The sequence below is a fragment of the Cupressus sempervirens genome, chromosome 1, assembly GCF_028749045.1.
Source record: "Cupressus sempervirens isolate cs-2001-9-10 chromosome 1, ASM2874904v1, whole genome shotgun sequence".
Taxonomy (NCBI): Eukaryota; Viridiplantae; Streptophyta; class Pinopsida; order Cupressales; family Cupressaceae; genus Cupressus; species Cupressus sempervirens.
Genome location: NC_143118.1, coordinates 394,199,218 through 394,224,369, shown reverse-complemented (window position 1 = coordinate 394,224,369; position 25,152 = coordinate 394,199,218). Strand labels below are relative to the sequence as shown.

The window sequence follows — 25,152 nt, the reverse complement described above, 5'->3', positions numbered from 1 at the left end:
GTGTTCAACGATAAATTCTGCTGTGACTGTGGGAGCGGTCTCGAACCCAATCCTAGAAATTAGGGCGATGGAATCGACATGGAGTGCGCTGCCGATCTGTTTTTTCTGCAGATGGAGCGATCGCTGCCCCTCGGGTTGATCGGTTAGGGTTTTTGGGGTTTGTAGATTCTGTTTTGGGATTTTGTTCCTGTTTTTTGGCCTCGCGATGGGGTTGTTGAGCGAGGAGGTTGTGGTGATTAGGCAGGGAAAGAATAATGGGGATCCTGTTGAGATTACTGTGAATTGCCCGGATAAAGTTGGCCTCGGCTGTGATCTCTCGCGTATCGTTTACGAATTTGGCTTGTGTGTTGTCAAAGCCGGTAAGTGACTTTGAAATGCCACTTGGGCTCTGTATTAGAGTTTTGCTCAAGAGGATTCGAGCTTCGCGATTCATAATAATTGGAAGTAGAGTTTAAGTATTAAGTTTCATTCGAGGCTATTTAGAGATTTCAAGCTTCTCCAAGCCATAGTAAGTAATAAGAGAGTTTTGGATACAATTGCGTCCAAGGATATTTAGATTGTTGTTTTCGACACTCTTTGATGGCAAAAATCTTAACAAAATCAAATCCAGAAACAAACCACTGTAATTTTCTTACTTGTTTAGATTGATTTGTTGGGCCCAATCATCAGGGAATGATAGTTTTTTCTCAGATATTCTTTCCAGGGATTTGGTATTGGATTTCATTTTCAGAGAACATTGGCCATGGTAATAGTTGTAAAATGGTCAAGGGAATGATTGTTTAAATTCATGTTTTGGGGCACTCTTTGTGGTCCTCCACTTTAAGATGAGAATTTTTCAATTTTATTTGGTATGATTTCCTTGCGGTTAACCTTTCTCTCAGTGCGCATGATTTTCTCCTTATTTAAAATCATCCTGGAATTTTAGTTGGCATTGTCAACTGTGGCAGGACACGTTATGACATGATTTATTCAGAGTTGCAATCAGTATTGTCCACTGGGCTGCTACATGTCACCTCTAGCTGCTAGGGCATGCCAAACCAAACTAGTTAGAAACAGTTTTTTAATTGTTTCATCGCATCTGCGAGACATATGCATCGCTTGCTTTGCTTTGAAGCTGCTTGAGATTTTCCATCTACACGGACTGTCAATTTATATGCCTATTGGTCCATGTTTTTTGTTTCATTGTGAAAGCATTATAATATTAGTTTAGTTACACCTCAGTCATTATTTATACACATTCTTTCTTAAGTATTGAACTTCCAGAAGCTTTCAGGTTTGTTCCGTCCTAATTAGTCCAGTGACAGATGAATGTTTTTTGTAACATCAAGCTTTTGACATAAAATGCTTTACAGCTTTTGTGTATATATAGTTATGTGGGCTGCATGCTTTGGCACTTGAGCTTACCTCATTCAACAATTTGGTACTACACCATTAGTAATTCTTGTTAACTTTTTTTATTTTACCCCTTGGTGCGAACATTCATGATGTTCTGCTGCCAGAAATCATTTCTCAGCATTTGTATGCAATTTTATTTTGATAGGTAATGGGCTGAAGCCTAGAATAATTCTTATTATTTTTTGAAATTATTTATGCTTATGTGTTAAGCTCGAGCAGACTCGAACCCAAGACCTCCCAGTTTAAGAGGCTCACAATTGAGCGTTGTGTTGTAGGCTCTTGACTACATTTCTATGCAATTTTATGTTATTAGTACAATTATGAATTTTTTGTGGCTATTGCAAGAGCGAATTATATTTTTATAAATTATTGACATAACCTACAAGTAGATTGTCACACTCTCAATTATTTGTGAATAATTAATGCTTTAGGATGTGGATTTTCAATTAAGATAAGCTCATTGTGTTGGCTCAAAATTTCTATAATTAATCCGCTCTTAAAAACTGTCAATACCCAATTTCTTTTGCTACACTAAATGTTTGAAAAGGATGATTTTATGGCAATGCATTTGTAGTCTTGTTGCATTCAGGAATGGTTAATGATAGAAATCTTCTATTTTTGATGCCACAAATTGATGATTGGCTCTTCTCCTACTGCATAGTTGTGATTTCCAGGTTTTCGGTTGCAGTAAACAAGTATTTCTTAATATTAATAGTTATTTATTGTTGAATTTGCGTCAGTGGTTTGTCTTATGGTCAAGTGAGGTTAGGTTTTAGGATCAAATAACTCACAAACTTTCTTGTGCTTTCACTCTTAATTTTTTTTTGCTTTGAGCATATTGATTAAATTTGTTACAGGACTGGTTTTTGTCTTTCAGAAATCACCAATCAATATGATTTCTAGAGTTTCTACTAAAAGCGAGTAGAAACATCTTTTTTATTTTGATGCATGGAATGATTGGCTAGATTTGTATGAAGAATTTGGCTGAGTCTTTAGTAAGTCAATATTTGGCTCATTAATTAGTATTTTGTTAGTGGAGGACTTCGTTTTTATTTTGGTGTTTTCTGTTAATGTTATGTAGCTGCGAGAGAGATAAATTACTGCTGAAGATGGTTGACTCAGCTTCGTGATTTAATTTGGCACCTTATGTGTGATGTCTGACATTGTGGATGTCATGTAATTGTGCTGTGTGGTTGCTGACTTGGCATCAGTTACTTCTATCCAGTTGTTTGCACCGTTGGCTAATGAATCATGCTTCAGTTATTAGTAAGTCAATATTTGGCTCATTAATTAGTATTTTGTTAGTGGAGGACTTTGTTTTTATTTTGGTGTTTTCTGTTAAATTTTATGTAGCTGCGAGAGAGATAAATTACTGCTGAAGATGGTTGACTCAGCTTCGTGATTTAATTTGGCACCTTACATGTGATGTCTGACATTGTGGATGTCATGTAATTGTGCTGTGTGGTTGCTGACTTGGCATCAGTTACTTCTATCCAGTTGTTTGCACCATTGGCTAATGAATCATGCTTCAGTTATGCTCACCATTGTCTTCTCTCTGAGATTGTTGGTTCTCCGTATAATGTTATTGCTACATATGCTACTGCTACCAGGTGTTATTAGTAACTGTGGCTGCTTGGTGGCTTGGAGCATCTGTTTTATATTTTTCATATCGATCAATATTATTGCTCGTGCTTGATGATTATTACAGTGGTCATTCTGGAAGCCTTTTACAGCTGCAAACGCTTTCTAAGTAGCATGTATATTCCATGTTTATTGTTTAGAGTGTTTCTCTTGCTTATTCGATTCATGCCATGTGGAGTGTTGAGGTAGTGCCTCTTTAGAAGATCATTTTTGTATTCATCTTGCCGTTTATGATGACAAGCTCAGTGTATGAGCTGAAGGTTTTTCGGATGTGTATTTTTTGAGATAAAAACTCTATATGCATGGTTTCTTTCTGAGTACAATACATTGTTGACTTTCTTTTGGCTCTGATCACGATGTGATCAATATGTGTAGTAGACATTGAAGAGAGCAGAGTTCTGTAAATGGTTTTGTAAATTTAATGAAGGAAATATTTTGGTGGTCTGGGTTATTTCCCTCGATGAGCTGGGTTTTTCCCAGGATAAAAAATCCCGTGTTTTGTTATTTGAGTTTTTGTTTTTGGTTGCATTCATATATTTTTGGTTCAAATTTAACATGGTATCAGAGCCAGGTTTAAAGAAAAGATGCATAACTAGAACTCTTAAGCCTTGAAGATATTCTATTTATGGTGGAAATTCTTGGACCATCACAAATTATGGACAAGGCTTCTTGGTTGAGTTGTGATCATTCAAGATTGAGGATTGTTCATGTTTATGAGAGGTATTCTTAAAGGAGATGTTTGTTGGTATATCCGGTGCTATGATCATCATATTGTTAAAAGAGATATCTCTGTATTGATCCATATTTGTGTGCTGGTATCTTGCTTGAGGAAAGATTAGACAACAAAGAGAAGTACTTTATGAATATAATTTGAATATTGATCTGAATATTTCTTTGCATGATAGGTTGATTCTATAAATTATTAGTAATCTCTCTTAGTTGCAAGACAGATTGAGAAGCATTAGGATGATGAGAGATTTCATGCAAGTCATGCAGGCTGAAGAAATAATCAAACATGAGGACTCTGTTTGCAGTCGTGGGACTGGGTTGATGGCACATAACCTCATTAATGAGGGATAACCTATACAGATTGTATTTGCATTCAAAGGAAAAAATAAGATTCAGAGGGAAATTATGTGGCAGAGGGAGATTGCCAAGTCCTTTGCAGAGGATCAACAAGCTTGTGTAGCTGTGTGATTGCAAAAGCTCCTTGTTGGTTAAACATTGGAATCAGATCTATTTTTTTATGAGAGGGAGGCTCCATTCGGAGGGAGTCTATTCATTATAGGCAACCTTGGACGAGGATGTTAGAAGGTTGATATCAGATTCTGAGAGAGTCTAATTTGGGAAGTCCAAATGTTGATCTCTGTCCAGAAAAGAGTCTCATCATCATGAAGACTTGTTAGTGAGTTCTTTTGAGGTGCAATCCCTTGTTAATGAGTTCTTCTCTGTGAGGGAGAAGTTCGAGGTGAAATCCCTTGTTAATGAGTTCTTCTTTGTGAGAAGTTCAAGGTGACTTCCCTTGTTAATGGGTTCTTTGCAAGAGAAGTTCGAGATGAAATTCCTTGTCAATGAGTTCTTCTCAGCACGAGAAGTTCGAGGTGAAATCCCTTGTTCCACCCTCTGGGAGTAGCCATGGCATAAGTCGTGTGTGACTCCATGACTTTATTTATCTATTTTTTCTGATTCACCCTCTAGTGATGCTGAGATAACATGTTATATTGAGAAAATCTGTGAACATCTTTTTGGTTGCAGCTATGCGTGCCTGCCTTACTGAAGATCTCTCTCTTGGTAAGAGGGAGTGTTAATGTTATGTAGCTGCGAGAGAGCTAAATTACCGCTGAAGATGGTTGACTCAGCTTCCTGGTTAATTCTTCACCTTACATGTGATGTCTGATATTGTGGATGTCATGTGATTGTGCCATGGTTGCTGACTTGGCATAAGTTACTTCTATCCAGTCATTTGCACCTTTGGCTAATGAATCATGCTTCAGTTATGCTCACCACTGTCTTCCCTCTAAGATTGTTGGTTCTCCGTATATTGTTATTGTTGCATATGCTACCACTGCCTGGTGTTATTAATGACCATCACTGCTTGGTGTCATACAGCATCTGCCTGTTCCAAATTTTCCATATCGATCAATATTATTGCTTGTGCTTGATGATTATTATGGTGGCTATCGTGAAAACCTTTTACAGCTGTGAATGATTTTTTAGTAGCATTTATTCCATGTTTATTGTGTACGGTGGTCTCTTGCTTATTCAATTCATGCCATGTGCAGTGTTGAGGTGGTGCCTATTTAGAAGATCATTTTTGTGTTTGTCTTGCTGTTTTTGATGATAAGCTTAGTGTATGAGCAGATGGTTTTTCGGATGTGTATTTTTTGAGATAAAAACTGTCTATTAGTGGTGTCTTTCTGAGAATGATACCTTGTTGACTTTATTTTGTTTCTGATCATTAAGCAATCAGTATGTATAGCAGACATTGAAGAGAGCAGAGTTCTGCAAATGTTTTTGTAAATCTAACAAAGGAAATATTTTGGTGGGCTGGTTTGTTTTCCTCAATGAGGAGGGTTTTTCCCAGGATTAAAATCCTGTGTTTTGTTCTTTGAGTTTTTTTTGGTTTCATTCATATATATCTGGTTCAAATTTAACATTTTCAAAGGTTAGACATTGAAATGGAAGTATACTAATTTTTGTATGGAAATTTCCTGTTAACATTTTAATTTTGTTTCCATAGTGAAAAGCAAAAATATCAGTTGATGCTTTGCAAAGGTTTCTGGTAGATTGTACTAGCAATGTGCATGGGCCTAAAGAAAGGTTATTTAATTGAGCTGAGTAGATTTTTCATGAACAACCGGATTTTGTTTTACTTTTAGTAACAATGCTTTTTGGAGATGACCTTTTCTTGGTGGTATCTTTAAAGATTGAAATGGAAAGTTTTAACACTGATTGAGCATTGGTTTTAGGGCATTGTAAACTGCCAAATGTTGTTTTCATGGATATTCATTTTATGAGAGAATTTTCTGTTTTTTTAGGTGCTGTAAATGATTACATGAGGTATTATGAAGAATTCTAATGAAATCTAGCACTAAATTGCCTTATTTAGTTAGTTTTATTGTTGGACAATATGATATAAAATGAGGTTTTAATGGTGTTAAAGATCTCTGTTTTCTTGGCTTCTTAAAATTGTTGATGAGTGATGTAATGTGAGTTAAAAAACGTTTCTGGGTTTGGATGATGGCTATGTCACAGCCCAGCTACCATGGACATTACATATTGGCACAAGGGTGTGATTGATTTTTTTTCTATTTCTTGGGCTTGACTTCATGATAAAGTCAGCTAATACATGAAGTCTTGACTCTTGCCAATCCATACTAGGGATACATGGTGTTAAAATGATGTTCTTAATACCAAGATTACATTGTAGTACTGTGAATTTTAATGTGAAAATTTTTGGGGTCTCAAAGAATTTTACTGGAATTTATGTTGCAGGTTGTTGAACAATCAGGCAAGGGTTGGTTAATTAAGGTTTTAAGATGTGATTATAGTCAAATTTCCACCTTTTTTGGGTTATTTTTAGCAGCCTTTGAAATTGATAACATGGGTATAATGGGGTGCCATAATTCTGATATTTTGGCCCTCAAAACGGATAAATCAATAAACTTAAGAATCAAAATTAAAAAGAGAAGACATTTTTTGTGTTTTTAACAGAGAAATAACTGGATGGGTAAGCTTTTCGGTGTAGACTATAAAAGATAGAATAGTGGTTAACAAATTGCAGTTTTATGAGTGAATTTTTCACATATGGTCATTTTATTTGTTGCTATTAATGATTGTCATCTCAAAATTTCTTATTTCTTCATAATCCAGTCTAGCATCGCTAAAGATTGTAGAGGGTTTTAATGGTATGAAATCTGGAGTATGGATACCAAAAATGATTATTTGGGTTTTATGGAAGACTTATTTAGATTTTGGATATGGATTGCTGTGGTGTCAAATAAGGATAAAGTTATAACCAGTTAGACTTTTAGTAGCTGAATTATCACAAGTGATCATTTTTTTATTCAAGTTGAAGAAAGTCTTATGTTACTGCATACAGTGGATGCTCAAATGATGAACTTTGTCTTCTAATTTCATGTTTTGTGTTAGTAATTCAAGTGGTTGTGAATACTGTTATGTTTCAGTGACTAAGTGTTTGGTTTGGAGCAGATGTTTCAACTGATTGCAAATGGTGTCTTGTGATATTCTGGGTCGTGCCTGATGCTCGCTCTTCTCGACCAACAGATTGGGTCATGCTAAAAAACCGTCTCGTAGAATCTTGCCCACCGAGCTCCCTTATGTTTTACTATGTCTTAAATCCAGAGCCAAAGCCAAAGCAGCTATATGTTTTGCAGATAGGTTCGGTTGACAGGATAGGGCTGTTAAATGGTGAGAAAATCTTAATTATTTCAGTTGAATTCTTTCTTAATGTGTATGACATGTTTGGAAACCCTAAATGATTTGTAGTATGGTGATGCAGATGTTTCGCAGGCACTTTGGGAGTTGGAACTCACCATACATAAGGTTAAGGTTTGGACAATGCCTGATGACAATTGCATGGACCTCTTCTACATAACAGATAACAGGTTAGAGTTTGAGTCCTTTGTTTTAGTTCTCAATGGAGGATGATGGATTTGGTAACAAGTTTGTAGTTTTTTCCTTTCCTTTCTCATATTAGTTGCTATTTCATTCCAGGCCATGACGATAAGTAAGTCAGCAGTACCTATGTGTACTATTTTTGTAATTGTTTGGATTTGCATATATGTGATATATCTTGAATAAGATAATTTTGTCAAGCATTTTCATTTTGGAAAAATGTATTTAGGGACTTCTGTTTGAACTGACTTTTAGGTTATAATATTCAAACCATTTGTTGTTTTGTTTCCCTTAATTCCATTAAGTAATGCAGCTTGTAGTTGTGATTATTGATATTATAGAGTATTTGCATCTCTTAGTAATGTGGGCTTTGTTTAATGATGTTTTGTAGCCAAATTCTTATGTATTGTCAGCAACGTGTAGTGATGTGACGTGTGTTTGGTTGCTGAAGGTTGCAAAACTGATAACTTTCAGCATTATCATTTTAAGAAGAAGTCTTCTATAAGGGAAGGTGCACTGTTTTGGGTCCATACTGTACTGAACAATTTTATAAGACACTGTTGTATGAAAAGATAAATTATCTGATATTTGTCGTGTTCGTTCTTCCTTCTGCTATCATCTACACCACTCCAGTCTGGTAGTGTGATTTTAGTAGAAAAGATTTTGGTGCCATTGCCTTTGTAAACCTGTGTAATTAAAATGTCAACAACTATTGACAGAGATAGAAAGATGGAGAAATAAATGGAATGGCCAATTGAGTAATTCATTGACATAAAAGAAAAATTTGAAAATGATCTCAGAACAGATTCAGGTATTTGTAGAAATACTCTATACAAGTGCACATTTATGAAGAATGTGAAAGTAGTCAAGTACCACAAAATATGATTTGTAACAATTTGGTGGTAAGTTGGTAACAGAAGGCATGGCACACTTCTTGATCATCTACCCTATATTATATTGCAAGAGCTTTTGTTGATTGTGAATGTCAAGTACAACAACAAATCCTACAATGGTAGATGGAAAGGGGTCACCACGAGGAAGAAGAAAGGTTAGAAGATTGATGTACCTAAGAATTTATATGCCTTTTATTCCAAACAAAGGCATGAATAATATACAAATTGGTGAAGGGGTTGATCAAGCAATTTGAAGGTCTATTTGATTACTCAAACAACAAGAAATAAGACAAAGGCTGTCAAAGATATAGATTCTCGTAGGAAACCAGGGCTGCCTGCATACATGGTGAGTGGAAAGTGGAGTAGACGTGAAAGCTGAAGCCAAAGCCAAAGCCAAAGCATGAGTAGAAGCTAGAGTCAAAATAAAAGAACAAGGAACGGTTCAGATGGTATTGGAACATTGCACAGTACCTACTAGTGCTGATTGGGTGGAGATTGCACTGTAATTTCCACTTCCAAAGAAAGAAAGCGTTGATTATGCAGTTTAGGTAAGATTGAGAAGCACCACTGAATCTATGAACTCCATAAAAAATTCAACGGAGACCTACCTTTTAGAGAGAAGACCTAATTTTGAAGCAAAGCTCAACTTCGAAACACAAATTTCTTTGAAAGGGGGAACAATTTAGTTATCAAACAAATATATAAGGGATAGAAGGATTCTTACTGGAAGATCCACATCTGGTGGTAGGCTGAACCAATAGGAGGAAGTGATATTTACAAAGAACTTGAAGTGGACAAAGAAAATGTGTGCACCACAATTGAAGGAAAGTTTTTCTGTAGAGTGTAATGTTCCCTATCTGAAGTAGGATTTTATAATAGATAACAATTAATACAATAAAAAAAAATAAAAAATAAAAAATAAAATAAAATATAGTTACTTTTTAATTAAGTTTAATAAAAGGTCAAGATGCAAATAATGAAGAACTGTCACTCGCTCAACATAAGATAGAAAAGGGAGAAGAGTTCATTTGAAAGGAGGCATGGATGGAGCAAGGCAAATTGGAAAATGAAAGATGGAATATTGAGGGTGGAATTGGAGAAGAATTCAGAAATAAACTTGAATTAGCAATAAAGAACAGCAGTTGAAATTATTTAAAGAGCAATTAAGAAAGTGGAAGAGACATCACAAAGGGGAAGATATATTAAGAAGCATTTCAGGGAGCAAGAGTTTGATAGACTTACATTTGCAGATCTGCAAATGAGAAGATAAAAGGGAAGACTATCAAGGAAAGGTTGAAGGCATAAGTGTAAGAAGAGTTTATATCAAAATTGTAAGAAGAGTATACACATAAAAGAGGAATATATGTAGATATAAAAGAATATACTGAAGCAAACTGAGAAGGAAAGTATATACAGGCCTAAAGGATAATTTGTTAAGAAAAGACATAGTTAGAAGATGTGAATCAAGAAAGATTTAATGGATGGAGGAAGGAATAAAGAAAGGAGCACATGAATTAGGGAAGGATTAATAAAAAAGAATGAAAAATAAATAAGAGACTATTTAGATTGTATGGGAATATTGATAGTGGTGAGGAATGTCCAACAGAAACCTTTTGGAGGATCAAATTTAGAGGGTTGCCTCAAAGAAATGCTAGAGTTAATGCATGTAATATATCTCTTGAGGAGCCAATTTGTCAAAATTTATTAGAGATGGATTTTAAGATCCAACACAACATTGCAAAACCTTTGGAACCATCTGGGTTGCCAATGGGATAACTAGATCTGATTGGTCGCATCATTTCCAGCCACCCTCACAAGTAGTGATAATTGATTGGTATGCCAAATTCCATCTAGCTAATTGAAGTACCAGTGATAAGCTAAGGAAACCCTTTGAGAAAGAGTTTAGGTTTTTCTATGATGACAATGTGTTGTGAGGATTTCACACCATCGCCCCAAAATTTTTGGGGACCCCCTTTTTTGATCGCCTTGGCAAATTTTTGAGTTGTCCAAAAAATTTTAATTCGATTTTTTAAACTTTTGAGCCTTGGACACACCTTCAGGGCCAGTGGGGAGAGGGCTAGGTTTATTTTCACCCGGTTTCAACTTGATTTTCCAGAACCACCAATTTCATCCTTAGGCCAGACAAAATTCAAAGAGTAACAGTTGGTTGGATAAAATTGTAAATATCGTACTTAGACGATTTGTTTGAAAATTTGGATGTACTTTTATAAATTTGGATAATTTTCAAAAGGTGAAATTTTGTTAGATTTGAGTTGTTTTGGGAAATCTTGAATTTCTTTGGTGAGAAAATTTTTCTTTTGTGAAGATAAAATTAAATTGCAAAATCAATTTTAGACTCTAGAAATGATTTTATTTTCGTCAAAAAATTAAATTGCTTGGCAAAATCGATTTGAATTGAATTGCAAAAAATTGGCATTAAATGGATTAAATTGTCTTGAAAATTTTTAAGCCTTTAATGAAATTGGTAATTTAATATTGAAAAATGGCTTTTGGCTAGCCAAAATCCGATTTTAACGATATATTAATTGCTAAATCATCATTAAATGGAAACATTTAACATCTCCAAGGTACTATTTACTTTTTTTTTGCAATTTTGGTCTAATTGGCAATTTTTAAAAATAAATTTCATCTTGGCAAAGTTAAATTTTAGCTAAGCATTTAATTGGTGGCCGTGTCTTGTATTCTAATTGATATTTTTTTGCCCCTAGGGTCCCAGTCGGCCAGCTAGGGAGGATGAGCAAGTAGGGTATAAGAGGAAACACTCTTTGGTGCTTAGGCGATTTTTGGCTAGGAGCAGATTTTCTCTTCCTTGAGCGATTTTCCTAAGGCAGATTGGCATCTTCTTTGGGTGATTTTTCCAGCTAGGGCAGATTGGCATTATTGTTGGCAAATTTCTTCATGGTAGAGATCTCTATGTTTGGTGATTTTCCATGGTTGAGGGCAGATCTGCACTTTATATTGGCGATTTTTCATGATTAAAAGGCAAAGTTCTCATGATTGGCAATCTTCTCTAGGGCAGATCTGAAACTTTCCATTGCTAGGCGATTTTTTTTTGCAAAGTCTGATTTTGCCAAGGAGCTACGATTTCTGCCCTAATTTGGGCGATTTTATTTGGAGGAGGTGATTGTGATCAAAGGTCTGATTTTTTCGGGCAAATGGTGGACAATTCCGAGAGCACTAAATTCTGATTTTTTCCAGCTAGAGCCTCAAGATTTGCAAGGGATTTGAAATTCTTTAAGTTTGATCCTAAATTCTAAAAGGAAGATTCGGCTATTGGTAAAGGTAACTTTGATTTCCTTCTTTGGTTCTTCTCTAGATATTGTCTCCCTTGGTTCTTCTCGCATTCATCATCCACCACTTTACCATCCTATCATAGGTTGACAAGATGGTAGATGTTAGTGCAAGCAAGAACCTTAAGGGAACAAACACTAAGAAAGACAAAGAGAATAGGATGCCCAAAACAACTTTCTTCTCGAAAATGAGGCAAATAACCGATACCAATGTCGGTACAGTAAACATGATACAGGTAAATGACAGACTAAAGGAAGGACAATCACCTTTGGCAAAGAGGAGATACAGAAGGTGGTTGCACATCATAGTCCAAGCGTTGACACTTCCATTTCAACCATGATGAGCGGTGTTGGGGTGGCACTTGATTTTGAAGACATCAGAGAAGAGGATATCAATGAGACAAGACTTGGATCAAGATTGGATGAGTTAGGAAAGGTTGTGATCAAGAAGAAACATTTGAACACCCTTTCCACCCTCAATGCCTTTATCAGATTTGCAAAAGAATATGAGAAGGATCACGAGAAGACACTACAGGCAGTAAGCAGCATGATGAAATCAGCTAAGCTCAAGATAAAGCATACACCTTGTCCTCCCATGGAAGAAGTCAATGAAAGGCTAGCTAGGTTCATTGCCTTAGCTAAGAGAATGAAAGAAAAAGGGAGAGTTATATTAGAAGATCATTTGATGTAAGCTCAAGCGACAATTTCTCTTTCTTCTAGAATAGGACAAGTGTCTAATTCTGATTGGCCACCATTTTGGTGCCTTCTCATTGGTTGCCACTTTTCCACTTTTTTCATTGGTCCATTGATGAGGTGGCATCTTCTCATTGGCCGATGGGGTGGCAATCCTAATTAGGGTTTCTAGGATTCAATCTGGATCATCGGTTTTGCCTCTTTATCTCTATCGTCGGTTGTACATTTTGGCCTCTATATAAGGCCATTTTGCACTCATTTGTAAAAGAGTTATGTTGGATAATTGTTGCGAAGATACTATCAAAATTGTTCTCTATTCATTGTTGTGGCTTGCATGGTGGATATACATGATCATTTTGGTGTATTGCATGGTTTTTCTTATCTCTCAAATTAAAGTAGGATTTTATTTCATGTTGTTAGAGTAGAAGTAGATGGCTAATTGTATGGTGATGATTAGTGAATGTTTGATAAGGATCTACAACTAGGCCACTAGCATCTTAGCTGTCGATTAGGGAGCTTTGTGTGGTAAACTAGTTCTCTTTTCTTTTGAATCATTGCATCTATGGAGGTGGAGCCACTGGTTAGCGTTCATTAGATTCGATCCTTGTCCATTTGCTAATCTTTCCATTCAGAGGAGTAGGAGTAGAATAGCAAGTAGTCGAGTAGTCGGATTTCATTCTAAGAAAGTTAGGAAGGTAGAAGTCATTAGAGGCATTATTGCCTCCTTGCGCAATCAACATTATCTGGCGCTACACCCTCCACCATCACTATCACCATCAACATCACCTGACACTCATTCAAAATCATCACCATCTCACCAAAAACCCAAGTCATACTCGAATGAATAGCGTAAGGCCGCCTACGTGATTACCAGCAAATCACATCGATAACTGAGTTAGTATCCACAGGTGTAAGGAACATTGGAGTTCTTGCTTATGTCTTCATAAGTATTAACTTTTCAAGAGAGGAATTGTGTGTTTGATACTCTGTATCAGATATTCAATTGCTAATATGTTATGTAGTGGTACAAAAACTGACATCAGCACAATGTAATTTTTGTATAATATAAAACACAATGGAAGCGAGAGAATGTAAGAGTATTCAACTGCATTCTTAAAGAACTAAAGAACTACCTTGGAAACTAGTGAAAGAACCAACAAATCGGTTGAGGAAATGCTGGTTTATCAAAGATCTCACACCATCATTATTGAGTAGAAGAAGGAAGAAATTATTTTAACATCCATGAGGCTGGAAATAGCCTAGGGGACATTGCACCTCACAGGCCGATTTCTATGTTTCAACCCTTTCGTATGCAATGTGATCATGAGTGCCCCAAACTTCTTAACAGTCTCCTTGCTGAATAAATTATCCCAAGAGCTAGCTGTCAAGATATTTACATAACTGTCCCTGCCGTCCTCGGATAAAAATGGATGTTCAACCACCTTCATCATATGAGGAGGCAAGTGATGATTCAATTTCTTTTGAGGGATACACATGGATGATGAAAGAGCTAAAGAAGAGGAAAGAGATCTTTGGGTCATGGACTATAAGATAGAAGGTTGTATCAAGGTCAATTTTTTGAAGATGTTGCCAAGTTGTGGGCCCTACAATTAGAGATTGCCCATGCAATATAAAAAATGGTATTGCCCAAGCTCTCTTTGCTCAATGGCAGCCTCAATCCCACCTAACACCCTGACAAAGATACCAAATAAGAAAATTGTATCATTTACTAAATCTGCAAGTATGTCAATAGATGGTTACCCAGATCAAAAATATAATGGATGTTAGAAATCAGTGGAAGTAGAGGTTGGATCTAGTATGATGGTCAAGAGTGACCAATTGTCCTATGCAGAAATGGGGCCATTTTGTAAGGGTTGCCCTATCAGTCAAGGTATGGGACTCCTGTCAATGGTGTGGACTGATTGACGTGGTTCAGGACTAGGTAATGGTCATTACCACATTGCAAGCAAAGCAAGTTGAGTGACTAGTTCCACCCATCAGGAAACAAATATTGGTTGAAGCTAGAGATGAAGTTAGGACAGAAATAATGCAAGGGCAATGAAAATCACATGCAAGTGTAGCAACAAGCAAGCTTACTTTTGGTAAGGCTGTTAAAAGGCAAGTATTGCATTCCACTATACCTATAAATGGTATGTATTTATTGCATGGCATTACAGAGTTGAAGGTTTGTATGACTTCTAATGTAGAAGGCACTAGCCTAGACATGAAGGCTACACATGCATGCGTGGTATCAGATGACAAATAATCAGGAGAGGGGGAGGATTTTAGAAAAAGGAGCAATCTATAGTGGAATCGGAGCTCTTAGGTGATCAAGTAGTTGGCAATATGCTCATTGTGATGAACTTATCTCAATGGTTTATACATATAGTTGTGCATATGAAAATGGTATGGAGCAAACTTACAAATAACATTGTTGACAATGGATCTGGCTTGAATGTACTTCTAGAGGAGACTTGGAAGAGTGTTCGGAAGCACACTATTTGGTTGCCAACCTTCCAATTGGTGGGAGAAAATTAATACCGTATGTAAGTGTTGGGTATCTTAATGGATCAAAAGTTAATCATTTGAATTCAAACCCTTTTTTGAATTCTGTGGTCGTTGCTTTTAAGGCCTGTGTTGCATTATGGGGTTGAGGCTGGTTAATAGTAGCCAAAGTTGTCCATTATACAACAAACAATTTGTTGCCTACTAGAAATAAAGACTGGAACTGCATAACAGGTTTAAGAGCTTGGCAGTAAGTAAATAGGTAGTATCATTAAAAGAATCATTAGATTCATATTCCAAAGAGGAATGTTTTGCAGGTGGAAACTGAGGTAACAGAGAGCTAAATGACGAAGGGGTTTTAGATTTACAATCTTGCTTCAAGAGTGAAACCAGCTCCCTTAGAGGGTTTTTCCACTGAGAAATGGAAGATTACAAGGTTCCAGTCTGGTTGTGATTCTGTTGAGGTTGAGGAAATAGAAATAGAAGAGGAAGAAGCTTGATGACTCTATAGAAGTGACACAGCTCGGAAGGATCATCATTTGTGCATCCTGCTTATTCTCCAAAATTTTATAGAGTTTAAATAGGATGTGAGGCTGTAGCACTTTGGCATCCCATCTGCATGTAGCAGATGTTCATCCAAGCACCACATTGGTTTTCTTTGAAGGCCATGTCTGGAGAGACTCTCTAAGCTTGCTTACATCCAAATTTTATAATACTACCAGTTAGGAAGAGTGGCTTTGGAAAATTCTCTTATTAATTATCTGACCAATGTTCCAGCTCATATACCCAGATAGGCTTTCCAGATTTCCTAAATTTTATCTGATATTCATGGTATGATGCAACCTTGCTTCCATAATCCATGTTGTGGGATGGAATAATGAGATGAACTATCTCCATAGCTCTTCTGACCCGGGTGTTAATTCTGTAACTTGCTATCATATTGATTTGATCATTCCAATCTGATATGGCATGATAATTAAAGGACTAAGTCTTTGCTTTGTTTCCTTTATAAGATCGGCATCTATCCTTAGGATTTTGATTTAACACTAAACTAAACTTCATTGTTTATGTTTACGATTAAACTTGATCATTCTTAGAAAGTCGCCAACTTCTAGAGGTCAGGCAAATAAACTTTGGAAGAGACATGTCCTTTGGTTCCTATACTTATAGAGTGTAAGGATGAAGTCTAAGAGCACACAAGAACAAAGACAAGTCTGCTCCTTAGTCATTACTGCCCACATTCGAATTCCAGAAGTAAAAGACAGAATTCTGAATTACATTTGTAATTCAATTGAAAGCAATACATTGAAGTTATTCTCAGCAAATCACAAGGAGAAGAAGAAGATCGAATCTAATCTATATTCAGTCTTAGGAATTTCAGAAACTTTACATGTTATCAGAGCCTAGTTCCTTCGTGGGAAGCTTAACTGCTTGAAGGTAGATCCATTCAGATTCATTGGTGACATTTATGAGGTGCTGAATCTAATACTGCTGCTGAGGCAAGAGATAAGAGACCCCCCTGTAGATCGAAAGAGCAGAAGTAGGGCAGCAGAAGCAGAGAGCAATGGAGGCGACAACCATTTCCAAGATCGGCCTGGCCGGATTCCCGGTCATGGGTCAGAATCTGGCGCTCAATATTGCTGAGAAGGGATTCCCAATTTCTGTATACAATAGCATGGAGCTGCTGGATCGACAGCACAATGTCCTTGGGGTTGTAGAAACCGTTAAGAGGCAACTGTCCTTCCTCCTTTGCGTGCTCAACTGCTTGGACTGAGAAGCGTATTTAAATCCAAAGATGAGGTATTGTGGATTTGGGTGCTGAGAATTTACTGTGGTTGGAAGACATTGTGGCCGTATTTACTGTGGTTGGAAGACATTGTGGCTGGTTATTTGTTCGTCTGCAAATTGTGAGAAGTTACAACTGGATAAATGTATTGGTGGGCGTCTGAAATTTATTGTCAAATGTTGAGGCTCACTGCTCACGAACTATTCGTATTCATTGTTTCTTCCTTGGCGTTTCTTTCCTCTACATATTCAAGCCAACGTCGCTGAGTTCTAGGCGTCACTATTGGCCGTTCAATGTGGGATTAGAGCCCACCAACTTGCTGCTGTTGGCCCTGTGAATTGGGCATTATTGAGCCCTGTGTGTCTTTAATGGATGCCAATAGCAGCATCGGCGGGCATCCTGGTCCTAGCATGAGCATTATCTAATACCGGCGTCAGTATTATTGAGGCATGTGGGTGGAGTTCTTTGGAATTGTGGCTGTATTGGGAATGCAGATCCATCACCAGAAGCTGTGTAATGATGATATATTTGAGAATCCTCTTATTTAGTGGGGCGAGGGATTAAATATTCAATCATTTATTTGAGAAGGTGCATCGACAGAGCTCACATAGAGGGTGTTATCGAAGATGATTCATATATATTATATTACTGTCGTCTTGAATCAGACAGTTCTTTCTTGAGCGTGGGTGATTACTGTTATTGAGTTTATATTGGAAGTTAATTGTATTTGGCGGTGTTCATTTTTATTTTTATAAGCCACTCTCCCATTAAGAGTGATACAACTGAGGTTTAAAGAAGATGTATATGACTGTGGATATGGACAAGAATGATTTGTGGGACAACAGTTCAGACCATTGTTCTGGCTAGTACTATTTGTTGACGTGACTGGGACATGGAGGCTGCCCAAGCCATAATTTGAGTTAATTGATAACATAGGATATCATGTGTCCTAAACCAAGCCATCATCATGATTTTATTCAACTAAGTTGAATCAGCATCTCAAAATAATTTTTTGATTAGCTGCCATGGTTTGTTATGGAATTGTTAAATCAAAGTGCATAGAGGAAGCCGCCAAATGTCAAAGGGAATTATTTCCAAGAGCATTTGAACATTTCCAGGTGCATTCTAAACATTGTAGAATATTTTTTTTAAGGTTGAATGTCAATAGGGATATTACATTATATTCATTTCCGAGTCTGAGTTAAAGAATTAAAATTGGTTAAACCACTAATTCTGAGATAAATCTGGACTAAGTGACATAAACAGAAATTCTCATGGTTTGATAATGACATGTAACCCCTTGAGGAGTTATCCGTAAACTTTGGCTAGATAATGGGAGGGGATCTTACAATGTACACATTGAGAGGGAGTCCTACCAAAAGTAGTTAACCTAAACTTCAGAGGAAGCAGATAGGAAACTTGTGAACACTTCACTAAGAGAGTAGATCACTTTAAGTGTCATGGACTTCAGTTACTTCAATTTGGTTCAAATACAGTCATGGATAAATCGAGAACTTGCATACATGGATTGACTCAACCTTTAGAGATGATCGAACCTAAGAGGTAGTTTATATATGGGCCTACTTTCACCTAGTTTTGCATTATAAAGTCTTCCTTTGGGGATTCATATGTATTAGCATTTCTTTTCAAAGACTATATTTAGCCTAGGCTACATTATTGGTTGTGTTTGTTATAATCATTGGCTATGTTATAGCAAAGACTAACCTCTTTTATATAGTTGTCTATAATTGAGATATATGGATATTTTGCATGATCATTTCTTTGATATGTGAATATAGCATAGACTATATTATTTGTATGCATATGTGGCTAAATTCCTCTGTGATTATACTTTTATGGTTTGTGGATAATCCATGGTTCGAGTCTTCTCGACTCAAGGATTGAGTACTTGATGGACTTAATGTCCGGATACTAGTACTAGAAGCATTTAGTGAATATCATGTATTTGATATTCGGATACTAGTAAGGGTGACATCATAAACTTGATATCAATTGAGTCTTGTGACTCGTGGATCTTTAATGCACAAGTTAAGTACATGGTGACATCATGGACTTGATGTTGAGAAGCCATTACTTGTAGCATTTAGTGAATATCATGAACTTGATATTCGGCCAGTGTTTTTTAATATAATGGATTTGATATCTATTGAGTTAGTTAGACTCAAGAGACTAATACTTAAGAGCATATGATGATAACTTTGAGATCTATATATGAGTTTTACATCATGAGATGATGTTTGGAAATTGTTTCAATACCTGAAGGAAAAATCTGTTGTTTTTTCTAAATGGATATTTAAAATCAAGCATGCTATTGTCAGTAGCATTGAAAATTTTAAAGCCAAATTCATAGCCAGAGGATTCTCTTAGGAGGGAATTGATTATGAAGAAACCTTTGCTCTAGTTGCTAGATACACCTCTGTAAGAACAATCCTAGCTATTGCAGCTTCGAAGGGATGTAAAGTACATCAGATGGAAAGATTACAGAAGAGGTATATTTGAAACAACCTGAAGGATTTGAAACTCATAACCCTAAAATATTTGTTTGCAGGCTCAAGTATGAGAGAATTGACTTAAACCTACATGGATTCATTGACTCAGATTGGGGTGGAAGTGTTAAAAAAAACTAAAAAACTTTAGGATGTTGTTTCAGTCTAGGATCAGCAATGATATCTTGGATATGCAGAAAGCAGTCTTCAGTAACACAAAGTTCCACAGGAGTCAAATACATTGCAGCAGCGATGGCTTCTCGAGAAGCAGTTTGGCTTAGAAAGTTACTTGTGTGACTGTCTACAATTATTCATTGTGATAATTAGAGTTCCATCAAGCTTTCAGTGAATCCAGTTTTCATGACAGGTCCAAGCATATTAAAATTCCTTACCATTATGTAAGAGAAATGGTAGACAGGAATTCTGTAAAATTAGAATACATTTGCACTATAGATCAAACAACATACTCACCAAACCTCTATCTAGAGCAAAGATAGACCACTTCAGGAGAAACTTGATATGGTTGAATTGTAATCCATTTGTATTCTTTAAATTATTAATAAAATAATTTTATTTGTCAGGCTATCGACTATTATGGGCTCCACCATTTGTATTCATTATTTAAGAGGTGACGATCTCTGAGATAATGAACACTTGTATAAAAGACATTATGAGAGATGACGATCTCTTAGATAATGTGCTAAACAATAGAGTTCTATTGTAAGATCTAGATGAGTTCAAAATTATATTGTGATGTTGACATTGCTATGTCAATAAGTCACAATTTGGATAAAGGAAGAATTTTATTTTTCTTCGGATTTATCCTGTATTTTGGTAGATCTTAAACTCAAGATCATGTTGTGATATAGAAATACCAGTATCTATGAGTCACAACTTGGATAAATGAAGAAATTAAATTACTCTTCAGATTTATCCTGTAGATTGTATTCTTTGCAATACTGTTTTCACTAGTAGTAGTGATTTGTCATACTACAAGTTTAGTAATATGACATTGTATCACGTGTTCTATGATACCACATGTCAAGGAGATTCAGGTAGATATAGAATATCAATTCTTGCTCGTTCATCTTTTTTGATGTTGCTATATATGATATCTCTCAGCATGATTATCAAGTTAAGAGGGAGTGTTAATTTTGTAACTTGCTATCATATTGATCTGATCATTCCGATCTGATATGGCATGATAATTAAAGGACTAAGTTTTTGCTTTGTTTCCTTTATAAGATTGGTGTCTATCCTTAGGATTTTGATTTAACACTAAACTAAACTTCATTGTTTATGTTTATGATTAAACTTTATCATTCTTAGAAAGTCGCTGACTTCTAGAGGTCAGGCAAATAACTTTGGAAGAGACATGTCCTTTCTAAGGACATGTCCCTTGGTTCCTATACTTATAGAGGGTAAGGATGAAGTCTAAGAGCACACAAGAACAAAGACAAGTCTGCTCCTTAGTCATTACTGCCCACATTTGAATTGCAGAAGTAAAAGACAGAATTCTGAATTACATTTGTAATTCAATTGAAAGCAATACTTTGAAGTTATTCTCAGCAAATCACAAGGAGAAGAAGAAGATCAAATCTAATCTATATTCAGTCTTAGGAATTGCAGAAACTTTAGACTGGGGTGGTGGTGGATAGCAGATGATCAATTTTCATGCATTTTACATTGAATGCACTGGGGTCCCTATAAATTCCCTGTTGAAAATATTTCCTTGTGTTTGAATCTTGTTTTTCCCTGCAAACAATTGTAAAATATTTATTTTCTGGAAGCTCCTATTTTATTGAAATTTATTTCCAGAAAAAATCTGTATTCTTCTCTGACAGTACACCTTTTTCGTTAACTGAAGTGCATATAAGTCAGTTATGTTGAGTTAAGACAAAGATATTCAAGACAGTAATGAGAAGATTCAGTTTCTCAATAACATTGTCAAATCTGCCTAGATCTAAGATAAAGATGGATTGGCCGGTTAAGGGGTGATTTTTATTGTAATCTTCAACCTGGTATATGCTTATGTTCTGAAGTTTCCTGACACTTGATTTATTTCAATTTGTCAACCATGATTTATACCAGAAATCCACGCTTTCTTCTATTCCAAACTACAACTGAGATACCTATATACCAGCAGTGATATTTGTGGTTTTTACTCCCAGACACTAATTTGAATGTAAGGCCTACAAGCTAACTCCCAAAGCTTCATTGATTTTTCAGTTAGTATTTGCTTTAAGGGCTGCACATCCATAGTACTTTGGGTCGGGCACTATTTATATGGCTGCAGTTTACTTGTCTCTACGGCTCTGACCACAGGAGTATTCTTTGTATTCCATTGATCTGTTACTGAATGTTTGATAGCAATTTCAGAATTGACATTGGATAAATTGGAGGACTTTGGAAAGTCACTTGAAGAAGTTGGATGCAGATTGCCCGAGTTAGCTGTTGCCCTTTCTAGGTGCAGGCTTTGGCTTGGAATGTCTCCACCAAGATTTCATAGCTTTCTAGTTTGAAGGCATCAAAATTCACTATCTTTAATTGCATGCTCTACTTACCTCTACACTCCTTTAATCAAGATACTGAAAATTAACTGCCTTTCATTACATTGTTTCAGGAAAATATTTAATTACCTATTAATGTTACTGTAGAGGAATTCCTGTCATTGCTTATCTGTGATGTCTTACATGTGCCACTTGCCCCCCCGCACCCGCCCCCTCCCCATGCAGAAAAGCTTGATCTGCTCTCTCTCTCTCTCTACTTGAAAATACATGAAACAAATAGAGTCTCATCCCAGCAATATCGTAAATATTGTAGATGGCTTGACATTGATCAGCTATTTCATAGTCTCAACATAACATAATCAGCATTGATATGATTAGTGATGCTTGCAAGAGCTTTAACACATGTATTTTAGAGGTTGTGGCAACTTTGATATTCATGGAATTTGAAACTAGAGCTAAAATCAGCCTCAATTGTCCAGTTCCCTATTAAATACCTGCACTATGCTTACTATGTTAAGAGCCTTTCTGGTTGTATTTTTCTGGCAAGGCATGTGATTGTCAAAGTAACAAAAAGATCCACATAAGTTTTCTAGTTATTCACTAGTGTGTACCTACTTAGTATTTAAGAGCATAGGAACAGGTTGATGGTTAACGCTGGGTCATAATTGTCAAAGTAGCATGATAGATTCACTCAAGGATAATAATTATGCACTGGAGTGTACATTGCTTAATGTCTAGGAGAAGAATAAGACGTTATCTATAATTATAGAGAATAGCTAACTTGAGATTCAAATCTCTGACTTGAAATCCTGCTAGTGCTAATAATCACAAGCATTACCTTGACAATTGCAGGGAACTCTTGCACACTGAAAAGAGACAGGAAGCTACTTGCAACTATTTGAAGAAGATGCTAGGTGAAACTAGTACTTACTGTGAGCTTCGGTTAAGCAGTCCTGAATTTGGAGGCTTGGAGTGTACAACTACATCACTTTCCCCATCAGTGGCAGAGAATATGTTTAGTCATTGTCTATCTGATCTTGCGACAGATTTGAAAAGTGGAGTAGGTTATGGGAGAAAAACTGGTGCTTCTGTGTCCCTTGACAATTCCTTGAGTCCTGCACATACTTTGCTCCAAATATCATGCAAGAGTCAAAAGGGCCTTCTTTATGATGTGATGAGAACATTGAAGGACTATAATATCCAGGTTTGTTCTAAGTAGTTCATTTTGGAGTGTTTTTTTCCTTCCACTTAATTCTAGCTGAAACCTCATTTCCTTGGCTTGTTTGTTTTGGTTTCATAATATTTTCAGGGGTCTTATGTGCGATTATCAACAAATGCAAAAGGAATCTGTGAGATGGATTTGTTTGTCTTGCAAGCAGATGGGAAAAAGATTTTGGACCATGATAAACAAAATGCTTTCTGTTCTCGTCTTGAAATGGAAATTTCCAATCCAGTACGAGTGATGCTGACAAACCGAGGCCCAGATACTGAGCTTCTGGTTGCTACACCCATAGAACTCTCTGGAAGGGGTAGACCACGGGTTCTGTATGATGTAACACTAGCTTTGAAAATGCTCGACATCTGCATTTTTACGGTGTGTCTTTATTCCCATAATTTTCTTTAATGGTGCTTATTTTTTAGACTACCTGTTCTCATTTCCTTCTCCAGAAGTCTCTCATTCATAACATGGAAGAGTGCAGTTTGATAGGGAAAAGATTTCTCTTGAATCTGCATTGATATCTAATGTACTACTAGTCAGAGTAATAGTAGGCATAGTCATATGGTTATTTCTTTAACTTTACTCTATTGTTACTTGAATGGTATTTTTTTTGCAGCTGCTTTATTTTAAAAGTGATGGTATCCGTTCTAGTCATTGTGGCATTATTTTCTGTAGCATAATGGGCCATAGAAAATTCCACTTTTTGTGTGTGCATTAAGTCTGATCTGATTGTTTTGGCAGGCGGATATTGGGAGGAATATTATTGGTGGTTACCAGTGGGAAGTTTATAGATTTCTTCTGAATGACAGACATGATCTTTCCCTAGGGAATAGTCACACGAGGAAACAAGTGGCAGAGAATGTCTGGAAAATGCTAGTAGGTTGAAATCTGGGAAATCTTTGAAGATGTTTTACAGGATGATTACATGTGCTTGGTTTTTCTCTCTTACTTCATTCCATATGATCAACGTGAAAGGCTGTGTACAAATTTCTATTCTTATCAGCAGAATGGCATCTTTGACCTTTTGTTCTTGAAGGGATGCATTGCGTTGTGATATGATGTCATTCCTAGAAAAAATTAATCACACTTAGTTCACCAAATGGGATCTGTCAGCAAAAAGAAGCTTTCCGCATGGGGAGGAGCAGGTATTGGATATAGGAATGCAGTTGATGATGGTGTAGTTGATGATAACGTCAAACTTGCAAGTGTTTCATCTTTTTCTGAATATATTGGTTATTATTCAGATTAAGGCAGACCTTGCAAGTTTCAACACATATTGAAATTGTACTCCAAAATTCAGATTTGTTGCTTGTACTGAGAAGTATAAGTTTAACCTTGAAGTTGTTGGCTACTTCATGTTGTTCTTAGATACAAATGCTTTAGGATAGGTCAATTGAGGGTTCAATAGGGCTAATCTTTCAGAAACAGAAATCCTTCTTTACAATGGTGTTCTGCATAAACTGGAGCTATCAAATAAGGCATATGCCAAAATTAAAAACCAAAGCTCGCAACCAAGCTAATTTTTTGGTGCACCTGGACACAAAAACAAAAACAAATAAAATCAATGACATACATCTAACGAGGCTGACAAGATCAGCTAGAGGCAAAAAATCCTCTTTAAACGCCTACCTAAGCACTATTATGGATTTATGCACAGCCAGGGAATAACACTGCTCAGAAATGCAGATAATATGTACAAACTTTTGATTTCAGAACCCTTGGAATTTTATACAAATGCTCCCAAATGTGTACTTGGAAACATTCTGTCCAGGAAGGCAGGGGTCCCATGGAGGGGGCTTGAGCTTATTTATTATGAGCTTATGTTTTGGCTACATAATTATTTAAAATATTTTGCTAAAAAACAGGAGCTCCTACTTTTTATATTTCTGAATTTAAGCTAGTAAATAGGAGGCGAGGATAGAAATTGATCCACCAGCATAGGAGTTTTTATTGCTTTTTAGTTTCCATAAAAAATAAAAGATTCCCTCCAACATATTCTAGAGGCAGGTGGAAGTCAATTTTTAAAGAAGAGAAAATATATTTTCTTGATTCAT

General features: G+C 36.3%; 1 protein-coding gene and 1 long non-coding RNA gene across 2 annotated transcripts; both read left to right on the top strand.

Moving 5' to 3' along the window:
- LOC149577957 (ACT domain-containing protein ACR10-like) lies at nucleotides 1–24,601 on the top strand. The gene is made up of 6 exons (XM_089826795.1): nucleotides 1–359; nucleotides 7,249–7,467; nucleotides 7,559–7,664; nucleotides 22,732–23,083; nucleotides 23,189–23,473; nucleotides 23,840–24,601. The coding sequence occupies exons 1-6, from the start codon at nucleotides 206–208 to the stop codon at nucleotides 23,981–23,983; spliced, it is 1,260 nt and encodes a 419-aa protein (XP_089682921.1). The 5' UTR covers nucleotides 1–205; the 3' UTR covers nucleotides 23,984–24,601.
- On the top strand, nucleotides 4,033–5,204 carry LOC149577958 (uncharacterized). Its single transcript, XR_016364105.1, has 2 exons — nucleotides 4,033–4,637; nucleotides 4,792–5,204. It is a non-coding gene; the product is annotated as an uncharacterized LOC149577958 (long non-coding RNA).
- Nucleotides 24,602–25,152: the final 551 nt, after the last annotated feature.

Bases quoted from the DNA above. Each gene is read 5' to 3' on its own strand.
- LOC149577957 (XM_089826795.1), top strand. From the start codon at position 206: ATGGGGTTGTTGAGCGAGGAGGTTGTGGTGATTAGGCAGGGAAAGAAT. The intron at 360-7,248 runs GTAAGTGACTTT...GGTTTGGAGCAG, and splicing joins CTTGTGTGTTGTCAAAGCCG to ATGTTTCAACTGATTGCAAA. The intron at 23,474-23,839 runs GTGTGTCTTTAT...TTGTTTTGGCAG, and splicing joins TCGACATCTGCATTTTTACG to GCGGATATTGGGAGGAATAT.